The 11,980-nt window shown below is 62.1% G+C and overlaps 1 protein-coding gene across 3 annotated transcripts in view; it reads left to right on the top strand.

The window, feature by feature from the left end:
- Positions 1 to 10,176, top strand: part of GTF3C5 (general transcription factor IIIC subunit 5) — a 12,454-nt gene extending 2,278 nt beyond the window's left edge. The window contains exons 3-11 of one of the 3 annotated variants that reach the window (XM_006104407.3): positions 608 to 806; positions 4,487 to 4,682; positions 5,738 to 5,842; positions 6,789 to 6,903; positions 7,324 to 7,404; positions 7,565 to 7,665; positions 7,945 to 8,027; positions 8,618 to 8,760; positions 9,612 to 10,176. In XM_006104407.3, the coding sequence (XP_006104469.1) occupies positions 608 to 806; positions 4,487 to 4,682; positions 5,738 to 5,842; positions 6,789 to 6,903; positions 7,324 to 7,404; positions 7,565 to 7,665; positions 7,945 to 8,027; positions 8,618 to 8,760; positions 9,612 to 9,766 (1,178 nt within the window). In that variant the 3' untranslated portion in view covers positions 9,767 to 10,176. Of the gene's footprint in view, positions 1 to 607; positions 807 to 4,486; positions 4,683 to 5,737; positions 5,843 to 6,788; positions 6,904 to 7,323; positions 7,405 to 7,564; positions 7,666 to 7,944; positions 8,028 to 8,514; positions 8,761 to 9,611 lie in introns of those variants that run through there. The other 2 variants (XM_006104408.3, XM_023745683.1) reach the window with 2 other exon arrangements.
- Positions 10,177 to 11,980: the final 1,804 nt, after the last annotated feature.

The raw sequence follows: 11,980 nt of genomic DNA on the forward strand, positions 1-11,980 counted from the left end.
TGCAGCTGCGGTTCTCAGACTCTGAAGAGAGTAATGACCTGATTGAGGTTGGAGGGGGTGGAAAGAAAAGAGAAAAGAAACTGAAGCAGGACCTGGACCTGGGACCCAGGGGTTGGGCATCTTGACTGTCAGCCGTTGTGGTGCGTTGTGCTGTCCTTGTGCGGACGAGCTTGCCAGTGATTTCCGTTCCCATCTCTAAGTGAGCCAGCACCTCGCCAGTCAGGTGCGCCCCTGCCTCACCTGGGAGCTTGTTAGAAATGCACCATCCCAGATCCTGCATTTAGCAAGACCCCGGGGAGTCACGGGCACCTTGCTTCGTGAGAAGCGCTGACCCAGACTTCATTCTCACAGCACGTAACCACCCCCACCCCAAATGCCATTTATCCAAGTGACCGGGGTGCACGTCGCCCAGTGCGTGGGAGCATTTCGGAAGCGTGTGGTTTCAGCTCCTGCCACCCAGGCCTGGCAGCCTCCGCCACTCGGCTGGCTCGGCACCTCCCCAAGAAGACCTGGGCGTTGGTGCGTGGCACTGCCCCTTCCTGGGCGGGTCAGCCAGGAGAGTGGTCCCTGGCTGCGGTGCCGGCCACCTATCTGCCTCTCTTTCCAGGAATGTCTGACTTCCAGTACTTGGCTGTGCACACGGAAGTGGGTGGCGTGCACAAGTCCATGTACGACAAGGTGCTCATGGTCAGGCCCGAGAAGGAGGACTTCTTCCACCAGGAGGTGCCGCTCTGCATCCCCCCGCCCATCTTCTCCCGGCTAGACACCCCAGCGGACTACTTCTACCGCCCAGAGACACAGCACCGGTGAGCCCACCCCGCAGCGTCAGGGTCAGAGCCGGATGTGCAGGAACTTTCCGCACAGGGCCAGGTACAGAGAAGGCCCTGGGTGAGCTGGAGGGTCCTGACAGGACAGAGACCCTGGCTCTGGGGCTTGGTTCCAGCTGAGAAGTGGCCGTTGGGTTTAGTCCCGGGTCATTGCCACCAGTAATGACAACATGTAGTCAAGTTCCACCTATGGGCGTCCCCTCTGAGCCAGCACCTTCCATCCCCTGCTGGCCTCCCTGTCCCCATCCCTGCCCGTGACCTCCTGGCCGTCTTTATCTTTCATCCTTGCTGTGCCCGTCCCCCTGTGCCACATGCACCTCCGAAACCAGCCCAGTCCACCCCAGCTGTGTGCCATCGCCCAGAGCCATCGCTGGCTCTCGTGGTGGCTGTGTTCTTGCTTACCGTGTGCGTAGTCGCCGTGTCTGCTCGCAAGAACACAGCTCCTGAGCACAGGGACGGTACCTCTTAACTCAGGTGGTTTCCCTGGCGCTGAGCGTTAGAAAGGCCAGGGGACGTGCATCATGGTCCGTAGCACAGATGTCCCCGGCCCCGCCGCCGTGCGCGCCCCAAAAGGCCCCGTGAGAGTGCTGCGTCCGTATAAACGAAATGAATGCTTTCATTTGACAACCGGCAGGTAGGGGAGACCCCAGGGGCTATGGGCAAGGCAGGTCTGGGTGGGCCATGGCTTTATATTGGAGACCAGCCAGCCATACAGGGACAGGAAGGAGTGGGGTTTCCTTCGCGTAGCAGCCGAGACAGAATGGTATTAAAAAAATAAAAATCCATGAGTTTGAAAACACCCAATTGGAGAATAATGTGGCCACCTCATGGCCAGTGATGTAGCGTCTTTCAGAGAAGCGCTGTGCTTGTTTCTGCAAATGGGGGCTGGTCCGGGGCACATGGCAGCCCCGGGGCCCCCGACTTCTGACCCCCAAGCGTTGCTCATTGCACACTGTCTGTGTGTTTGCATGCGTTACTTTTTCTAATTATACACAGAAGGACAAACATTTCTCAAATGTCTCAATTTCAGTGTAAGCTCCGTGGAGTGTGGAAGTTGTGATATCCATGTCCTGCGTGGCTTGGGTTCAGGACCTGGAGGAGGACCGCATGCAAATGATGAGACTAGACAAGAAATATGAATTTGGAAACGGGGGGGCCAGGCAGAGAGCCCAACTCAAGTGGAAGGGCTTCACTGGTGCCCAAGCCCTGCCAACCTTTCATTTAATTTTAGATACACATATTGCCCTTAGGCAATTCCGGTAGCAGACAGACTATCTTAAAGGTCAGCAAATATTAGTAAAGATTTACTTTGAGACCATTAGGTCAGGAAATTGCTTGAGCCAGCATTGTCTCGACTCAACTGTCGGTGCATAGCTTTGGCCCTTGCCAGAGCTCAAGGTCCAACAGCCTTCTGGGTTCCTTGTTTGCACTTTCCTGATAGTGTAGACAATGGGTGGCTTCCAGCAGTGGAGGTAGCGATTTGACCTCTCCTGCCCTCCATTGATCAACCCAGTGTATGAAGCTTTGGGGGAGCAAGATTAGGAAAAACAGAGAAACAAATGGAAAAAGATAGTTTGAAACATGGCCCAAAGGTGGTGATACTCAAAGGATTGTTCATAGCATGTTAAGCTTCCAAAAGTTGGAGGACTTTAGCGCCTGCTGACTTGGTAGCCGAGGGTCACCTCCCCCTGCCAGCTGTGCTCAGGCCCATGGATTAGTGCCTCCAGGGAGAGCAGCTGGTGCTGGGCTCCCTGCGAAGACCCAGCCCTGGCCCTGCCGCCCCCACCCCCACCCCCGGAGGCGGTGCTCAGAGCTGCCCCCACACCAGGGAGAGTGAATTGGGATGTCACTTTGGACTTGAAGACCCAACCCCAGAAGTGTGCACCCTGAGGTGCAAAAATGCACATCCTCCTACTAAGGGTTCACCCCAAAATGAGGTCAGCTTTTTTGGTGAGCAGTTCGGAAAAATTATTATGATTTTAGATCAGGGGTCCTCAAACTTTTTAAACAGGGGGCCAGTTCACTGTCCCTCAGACCGTTGGAGGGCCGGACTATAGTTTTAAAAAAAAACTATGAACAAATTCCTATGCACGCTGCACATATCTTATTTTGAAGTAAAAAAACAAAAGGGAACAAATGCAATATTTGTATTGGCATGTGGCCCGCGGGCCGTAGTTTGAGGACCCCTGTTTTAGATGTTCTCTTCCTGTTTGCCAAGCGCTCCCACCTGTAGGCGTTGGTCCCAGTGCCTCTCACCTAAGAGTTCGAAGATACGGTTATGAGAGCATTTACAGATTCGTTGTTGGCCACAGCCGGCCCGGTCAGGTCCTCTGAGCCCCGGCGTCCCGCAGCGTCCCAGGGAGGAGGGCCAGCTGCCCTTGGGCCCACAGGCCCTCTGCCCTCACCACGGTTCATGGATTTCCCAGCACATGGAAAGCACCTGCCTTTTCTCCCAGCGCTGCCATCGATTGTTCTGCTCTGCTGGCCTTGCTGGCCGGGAACACGAGGAGGGGGGCTGGCCTGGCGGGTCCCTCCTCCAGGAGGCTGAGTGGGTGCGGAGCCCTGTCCGTGCGGTGAGCCCAGCGGGGTGTCTGACCCAGGACACTGTCGCTCTGGCAGGATGGTTTTACTGGAGTCACGGTTTTTGAAAAAGGCACAGATGTGATCCTGTGATTACACTTTTGTTTCCTAGTGTGGAGGTCATTGTTCTCCATAAATAAGCAGGTGGCACGTACTCACTGAAAGTTAAAGGAACCACTGGAAAAGGTAATCATCACCTGAGTAAAGTGTGCCGTGCAGGGCGTGGGTGAAAGTGCGCTCTGAGTAACTCAGTGAGCTTGGGGTGGTGCCGAGGAGAGGAAACCACCACGTGATGGCAGCTGCTGGAGCTGGGGGTGGGCTCGTGGGGGGCTCCTCACACTGTTCCCTGCTTTAGTGCAGGTCTGACGCTCTGGCTCCCGCCTCAGAGGTGGCACTGGGCACCTGGGACCACTGGCCTGAGTGTGCTCTGTGCCAACCAGAGGGACCCACTGTGGCTGGTGTCAGGACCCTTGCTTTTGCCTCTGCTGCGTGGCACTCGGTGACACCATTGTTTCTCCACCTGGATGCTGTCCAGCCACCTCCGCTGGGCGCTCGGCACCGTGCGGCCTCTGGGCAGGCCCCTCACCCTGGGCTCTGACTGCACAGGAGAGTGCTGCCTCCTCGCAGGCGGTGTGAGGGCCGAGTGAGCGAGCTAGAGTCTGCGCAGAGCTGAGGTCCGACAGTGGGCCCATCGGGCCGGTGTGGCTGCGCGGCAACTCCGTCCCCATCCCGGCCTGAGGGCATTTGGGTTCCTAGTTTTGACTGGCAGGTGGGCGCTTGCATGAGTCTGAGACCACCACCTCGGGACAGGAGCCTGCCCCACACTCACCCTCTAGGATCTTTCGGCCTTGCCCAGCTCAGAGCTGCAGGCCCAGCCTCTCCGAGCTGCCTCTGGTCGCTGCCCTCTCCTCGGTGCTCAGCCTGAGGACAGACGGGTCTCGGGCGCTAAGACCCTCTCTCTGACCCAGATTCCAGGGAAAGGCGCACAGACACAGGCCACCAGCGTCTCGGGCCTGGCGCGCTCCCTGCCTGGTCTGGCCGGGCCTGTGCCTGGTTCTCATGGGCCTCTCTGCCCCCAGGGAAGGCTACAACAACCCCCCCATCTCAGGCGAGAATCTGATCGGCCTGAGCAGGGCCCGGCGCCTCCACAACGCCATCTTTGTCAACTTCGAGGGGGACGAGGTGCCCGAGCAGCCGCTGGAGGCTGCAGTGCAGACGTGGACCAGGCTCTGCACCAACCCCATGGACCGCAAGGTGGAGGAGGAGCTGAGGAAGGTGAGCGCGCCGCTCGGGCCGCCTGCGCTGCCGCCTGGGGACCCAGCGGGGCTCTCCTCACTCTTTGCGGTTGGCTGTGCCCACTTCTTCAACTAGTTCGTTAGCACACGCATGTTCTCACTTCTAGATGTCACGTCTGAAAGCCATGCCAGCGTACGCCCGACTGGCAAGGTTGAAACACTTAGAATTCTCTAATGGGTCCCTCTGGGAGGCAGACAATCGGCGCATTGTTCAGATGGACTTGGTGTGGAGCTCGGTTCCTGGAAACTCCTCCATTAGTGGGTTTGACCGTGCCAGGTGCGCACAGCCTACCGCGTGCCAGTCGGAGGCCGGGCCTGCCCTGGGCGGAAACCGTCACCCTGCCCTCTGGCTGCGGCTCTGAGAGGACGCGGGCTGGGCTCTGCTCCTGGTGTCCTGCCGGTGTGGACAGCAGGTCCTCGGTGAAGCCACCTCCCTGCCGGCGGAGGCGCGCCCCTGGTTGCAGTTCACTGTCCTTGGGGGACGGAGTGCTTCTTTAAGAGACTGTGGGCACCATGCTGTGTCTAGCAATCACAGGGGGGAGAGGGGAGGGGGAGGGGGGCGGAGGGCACTGTCCGAGGCTCCTCATTATCCTCTGGACACGGCCCAATCCTACCTGGCTCAGGGCCCTTCCTGCCGGGCCGCCACGCTGAGCCCACTGGCCTTTAGTCCTCCTGGGCCAGACCATCTCTTCGGCCTTCATGAAGTGCCAACTCGGGGTCCGGAGCTCCGGCTCCTTCGGTCATCTGCTGCCCTGTGAGCTGCATAAGGACAGAGGCTGTGTCCCTCATCCTCTCAGAACCCTGGCCCTGCAGCCGCACGTGGCACGAGCTGGGTGTGCAGCCTGCTTCTGAGTGGAGGGATGAGCGATGTGTGCCCCGGCCCTGGAGGCTGGTCCCTGCTGGCTCAGCCCCCGCCCTCCCCCGACTCCTTTGGGGAAGGGTCCTCCGGGGCCAGACCGCGCTGTGGAGTCGCCGGTGGGCGGGCTGCTGTGCTCATCTCAGCCTCTGCCTTGCCGTCCCTCCTTCCCCCCCCAGCTGTTTGACATCCGTCCCATCTGGTCACGCAACGCCGTCAGAGCCAAGATGAGCGTCCACCCTGACAAGCTCAAGGTCCTGCTGCCCTTCATGGCCTATTACATGGTGAGTGTCTGCCCAGCCGCCACCTTGGTTCCCACCAGGGCCGTGCTGGTCCCCAAGGTGACCTCTTAGAGCCAGAGCAGGTGGCCCTGTCCCACCCCTCCCCCACCAAAGGCCGTCAGAGCTCTGCAAGAGCACGCTCGGCCACCTGGGGTGATTTCAGGATTAAAGAGAAATTTCATAACTTTACGCAAAGGGATTCTACACCGTGAAGTGACTGGCCGAGTGCGGTGTGGGCACCTCAGCCTTCCCGGGTGGCAGCCGGTCCCCTGCTCTCCCCTGAGGGGGATCCGGGCGCGGAGTGCTGACTGGGGGGCCGGTTCACAGCCAGCGAGTGGCAGCGCCACTGCCCCGCCCATCTGCCTGCAGAGCCCGGCCCTGACCACAGCGCCTCTGGCCCCAGCTCGGCCCTGGGTCGAGTGGGGCTCAGTGGGGAGATCCCCCTTGGACTCAGTCCAGGTGCATGGAGTGGGGTGTCATTACTGCGGCTCCAGAGGTGCTGGGGGAAGGGACCATGTGTGCCGAGGGCCCCATGTGGGTGCTGACGGGGGGCACCTGGGCCTGGGCCCAGACTTACAGCGTCGCTGTCTGTCTTGCGCGTGGGCTTTCCCTCAGGACAGGGACGCATTTGCCGAGCACTGACTATGGCCGGCACGTGGCCCAGGCTCCAGGCCTCGTCTCCTTTATCCTCACAACATCTCACAACATGTTGGGGGGGGGGGGCTCATGTCACCCCACCTGACAGGAAGGCTGAGGCTTGGGAGATCACGTGACCTGTCCGAGGGGACAGCCACACGTGGCAGAGCTGGGGGGCTGCAGAGCCACGTCTGCAACTCTTGAGAGTGACCCCCCCTCGCTGCCCCCACCCCAGGCAGGCACCTGGCCTGTGCATCTGCGGAGCCGGGGCTCGGCCTGGGCCCCTCCCCACTCCCACCTTCTCTGCCTCCAGATAACAGGTCCCTGGAGAAGCCTGTGGATTCGATTCGGGTACGACCCCCGAAGGCACCCGGAAGCCAAGATCTACCAAGTCCTTGATTTCCGAATCCGTTGTGGAATGAAATCGGGTAAAAATGACCAACACCTCTCTCCCCTCCCGTCTTCCTGTCCTGCGCGCTCTGGTAATCAGCACGTGGCCACGTGGTGGGGAGCAGGCCACCCCGGTGAGGGCTGAAGCGAGGGGGACGTGAGGGTGAGAGCTCGGGCCTGGCTCCACACTGACCCTCGTTACTGAGCCACGGCCACTTGTTCACTCGTTAGTCCTGTTTCTGTGGGTCCCGGGGGGCAGGCCGGGCATCCAGCTGGTGTCCGCAGCGAGGACCGTGCCCAGGGCCCCAGCTCGCCCTGCACTGGAACTCGGTGGCTCCTACCACCCGGGCCGTCTCGGGAGCTGTCCCCAGGAGCCCTGGTGGGCCGGTTGTGCCGGGCCAGCGCCCTGTGCCAGAGGGGCTCTGCCCACCCGCACCTGACACCCCCCCTCGCCTCAGGGTACACCTCCAACGAGATGCCCGTGAAGGCCAAGCGCAGCACCTACAACTACAGCCTCCCCATCACCGTCAAAAAGGCGTGTAAGTGCCTCGGCTCGCTCTGCGAATTGGGGCGATGGGCCTCCACCGATGCTGAGGACGGTGGCCTCTGGACTGCGGGGGGTGGGGGGTGCTTCCAGCAATCCCCGGGGAGGGGGCTGGGTACCACCCCTGTATTCCAAAGCACTGCTGTTGTCCCTAGCAGCCAACCAGCTTGTCACCATGCAAGATCTGAAGCAGGGCCTGGACCCATCCGGGGCAGCTGGCACGCGGAAATCGGCCTCTAACAAGTACAAGCTCAAGGTGGGTGCCTGGAGCCCGGGGAGGGCAGACTGCAGCAAGCACGGCAGAGCCCAGCCCCGGCCCGCCTGCCGGCAGGAGGCTCTCGGCTCCAGGGTCCCCCTCCCAGAACCTCCGGGGCATCGGAGCGGCTTTCTGCACACCTGCTCTGGCTTCGGGCCTATCTGCCCCACCTGGGTGCAGGGACCAGCTGACTCCTGTGGCCCAGGGTGGGGTCTCCAGCACTGCCTGCCCCAGGGGAAGGCTCCCGCTGACGTGCCCCGTGTCTCCCCTCTTCCCCAGGACTCGGTTTACATCTTCCGGGAGGGCGCCTTGCCGCCGTACCGACAGATGTTCTACCAGCTCTGCGACCTGAACGTGGAGGAGTACGTCCTTGCGGGCCGCGAAGCCTGGGTGGGGCCATGGGAAGGGGTCGGGGCTGCGAACCGGCCGGGACACAGCTCCCTGCGCAGGTTCATTCCCGTCAGCTTCCCTCTCGGCGACTCAGGTGCTGCCGGGAGAGCCCCTGTCCGGGTCACCGTGGGCCACACCTCAGTGTCCCAGGCGGGGTGCGGGGCTGGCCGCAGACGTGCTGCCTGTGGAGTCTGCCTCGCCTCCACTGCCCACGTGTGGGCTCGTGATGTGGCTCAGTCCTTCAGAACCGACTAGAACCCAGAAACCTCCAATCTGGTTGTTCATAGTGATGCTTAGATATCGGGGAGGGGCGCCGGGGGCAGCTGCGGGCGGGTGGACGCTCACTCACCAGGCCCATGGGGTGGGCACCCCCACTCTGTGCCTCTGAGGGTCGGGGAGCACAGCCCAGGGCCCAGCGGTCCTGCATGTTCTCATTCCACTTCGCCCCTCGGCGCTCAGCGCTGCTTTTCCAAGCACAGCCCCTCGGCCACGCTGCGCACCGGCCTGTTAGCCGGGAGCCGCCCTGGAACTCTGTGCGCCCCCCAACCCCCTGGCCCCACAGGTTGCAGAAGATCATTCACCGCAACGACGGGGCCGAGGAGACCTGCACCGAGCGGGACGGGTGGTGCCTGCCCAAGACCAGCGACGACCTGCGCAACGCCATGTCCCTCATGATCCGGCAGATCATCCGTGCCAGGAGGCCTGGTGAGCACCGGGGGAAGGAGCAGGTGTCCCTCACGGCCAGTCTCGTCTCTGGCGACGTGGGAGGGAGGCCTGTGAGCCAGCACCGGCCCAGGAGCCAGCCCCGGGCTCCCGCTGCCATCATGGTTACCGCTTCATACCTGCCTCCACCTCACTCCCTCCCACTGTGTGTGTGCGGGCGTCTGTCCTCCCTGGGAGACGGACAGTGGGTCAGGTCCTGTCACCCTGCAGGGCTTGCCGGGGGGCGGAGGGGGGGGGGGGGGGGGGCGGGGGGAGCCCTGGCAGCTGGGCCTCTGAGTAGGGGAGTGAGCACCTGCTGGGCTGAGGCTGGGGTGGGGGCGGGCAGAGTAAGCAAGAGGCCCCTCCCAGAGGGCTTCTCCGAGGCTTGGGGCGGGGTGGGGCAGGGGGTGTCCCAGAGCTGCCCTGCCCCAATGGAGCTGACGGAGCAGACCTGCTTAGCCTTGTTTGGGACACAACCCCTCGACCACCTCACCCAGGCTGTGGGCCTCCCCATAAACACATTCAGAATGGGTGCTCCTGGGAGTCACGGACACCTCTGGGGAAGAGGTGTGCACAGCACGCAGCTCCACGGTCCCCGACATGCCTGCGTGCCAGGTCCTGGCTCCCACACTCCACAGCAGCTCCTACTGGAGCCCAGGCACAGTCCTCAGAGCCCAGGAGCCTGGTCTGGGGTTCTGGGGGCCTGGGGCCTGGTCTGGGGTTCTGGGGGCCAGGGGCCTGGTCTGGGGTTCTGGGGGCCAGGGGCCCGGCCTGGGGCCTGGTCTGGGGTTCTGGGGGCCAGGGGCCCGGCCTGGAGCAGGAGCTGCTTCGGGACACGCTGTCTCCTGCCCCAGCCCTCTTCTCCAGCCCGGCCAAGACTGACGGAGACGGAAGGAAAGAGCAGCTGACAGGCGAGTCTGGGGAGGACGAGGAGGAGGAGGAGGAGGACTTCAAGCCGTCAGATGGGAGTGAGAACGAGATGGAGACCGAGATCCTGGACTACGTGTGACGCAGGATCACGTGTGACCCCGGAGGACAAGCCAGGGCTATGCAGTGCCGCCACGGTCTCCAGCACGGCCTTGGAGGCCCCTCTGAGGAGCTGGGCTCCCAGCACTGGGTGCAGCTGGCCCTGGTCCTGCCCGTGACTGCTGCCAGGGCTGCGTGGGACATTCCTGAAGCCATGCCCTGGCTCCCGCAGCCAGGCACCAGCGAGAGCCGGAGGTGGAGATGATGTCGCCGGGGGTGGGGGTCAGCTTGGCTTGGGTCTCATGACTGACGGCAGGGATGGCACCAGAAGCCTGGTGCGTGGTCACAGCTGGCAGGAGCCTGTCCTTGGGTTTGGATCCTCCTGTTTGGGGTTAGCCTGGCAGAGGCAGGCCCAGCTGGCATTGTCCACATTAAATACCTTTCCCCAGGAGACTTGATATGAGTGGCTCAGAGCCCCTGCTGGGCGGGGGGAGGGGAGGAACGTGGGCTGCTGGACCATCACTGTTCCTCTGTGGCCTCGTGGGGCAGTGCTGGGACAGCTGAGCACAGGCCTGATGCTCTCGCCAGGTGGGTGGGTGAGGGGGCCCGCCCCGGAGGGTCCCACAGCCTAGCGTGCCTTCATCCCTGGCTGCTCCAGAGGCCTCCAGGAGACAGGCCCTGGTCCCACGGCTGCCAGAGTGAAAGGGCAGGGTCCTGGGGAGCCTCCAGGACAGACGGGGCCCAGGGCTCCATCCTGGAACCTGCCTGTAGAGAAGCTGGGCAGGCTGGCCGCCCGATGGCCCTGCTCCCTGCTGCTGGGCACGGCACAGCCAACACTTGCAGGAGCAGCTCTCTGCAGAGGCGGGCTGGGCCCAGGCCCACGCCCCCCCATCCCACCCCACCCACCCCATGTGCTTCTCTCGCGGCCTCTGCTCTCCACTGTGGGTCTCCGCTGGGGCTCCCACTCTGGAGCTGGGCTACGAACCCCCCGGTCCTCGTTGGGAGGGTCCAGGCTCTGGTCCCCACCTCCCGGGAGCGGCTGGCCCCTGTGCCAGCCCTAGGAAGGCAGCCGGGCAGGGGCCTCACCGAGTCACTGGCACGGGCCGCACTGAGGGGCCTCCAGGTCCTGCCACACTTACAAGTATCTGGTGATGCCTCAGAAACCTGATTCTCACACCCCATTTTTGGAAAAGCTTTTTTTATGGTGGAAAATATCAAATATCCACAGAAATACTGACAGTTTAGTGGTAGTTCATGTTCAAGACCGCTTCCTGGGCAGCACCCCTGTCCTGCCAGGAGGCACCCCCTGTGCAGCCCCTCCGGTGAGTAAGCCTTGACCAGCAGGCTCAGCCTCGGCCTCCCTCCTCCGCCCCTGCCCCTGGGCCTTTTGTCACATATGTGGTGTGAGGCTCCCTTAGGGCCTGCGTGCCCCTGTGTCAGCTGCGCTTCGTGAAGGGTTGCTTCTCAGACGCCCCGACGGGTGCCCTGCCCCACCGCAGGGCCTTCAGAATAATGACCTGGCACCCCAGCAATGGGCAGTGGGGGCGAGGGGGTGCAACAAGCACCTACCCCCTGGTGCCCACACCAAGGAAGGTGGTGGTGGGAAGCAGGAAGGCAGGGAGGACCGGAGGGTGTGTCAAAGGACACGGGCGACCGGAGGCCACTCTTGGAGAGGCTCACAGACACACCTGTGAGGTGAAGACACCTCCGCCACACGCTGTCGGTGGCAGTGCCAGGGTGGGCCTGTGGCTGGCTGAGTGGCAGTGTCTGGGCTGTGAGGTCAGCACAGGCGGGTCTGCCCGCACAGAATGTGCTCCATCGGGGAAAATTATTCTAAGGATTTGCCCAAGTTCTGTGTGCCATTAAGTCAGGCGGGTGCGTTTCTTACTAGGTCAGCCTATCAGTTCAGAACCAGATACCTCCAGCCTAATTACCCAGGTTAGCACACATAGCCCCTCCCAGCACCCAACAATAGCCATGCAATCTTCGCACAAAAACGTGCAAACCCGCCCATACGTGCATAGTCAGCAGGGGTTCGAGAAGGGTTTTCCGTCAATGAGACACTCCCATGTTAACTAATAGCACCTTTACACTAAAAAGCAGAGGACACCAGGGCTCTGACATGGGGACTAGCCTCTTACAGAGAGAAGCTTAAGACCCCAACCCAGCTTCTTCCAGGAAAACCTGGGGCCCTGAGCCAGCCTCTGTTGACCTGGGCCCTAACCCAGCCTCTGTTGCCCTGGGAGGTCAGCTAAGC

The sequence above is a fragment of the Myotis lucifugus genome, unplaced genomic scaffold (assembly GCF_000147115.1).
Source record: "Myotis lucifugus unplaced genomic scaffold, Myoluc2.0 scaffold_565, whole genome shotgun sequence".
NCBI classification, from domain to species: domain Eukaryota; kingdom Metazoa; phylum Chordata; class Mammalia; order Chiroptera; family Vespertilionidae; genus Myotis; species Myotis lucifugus.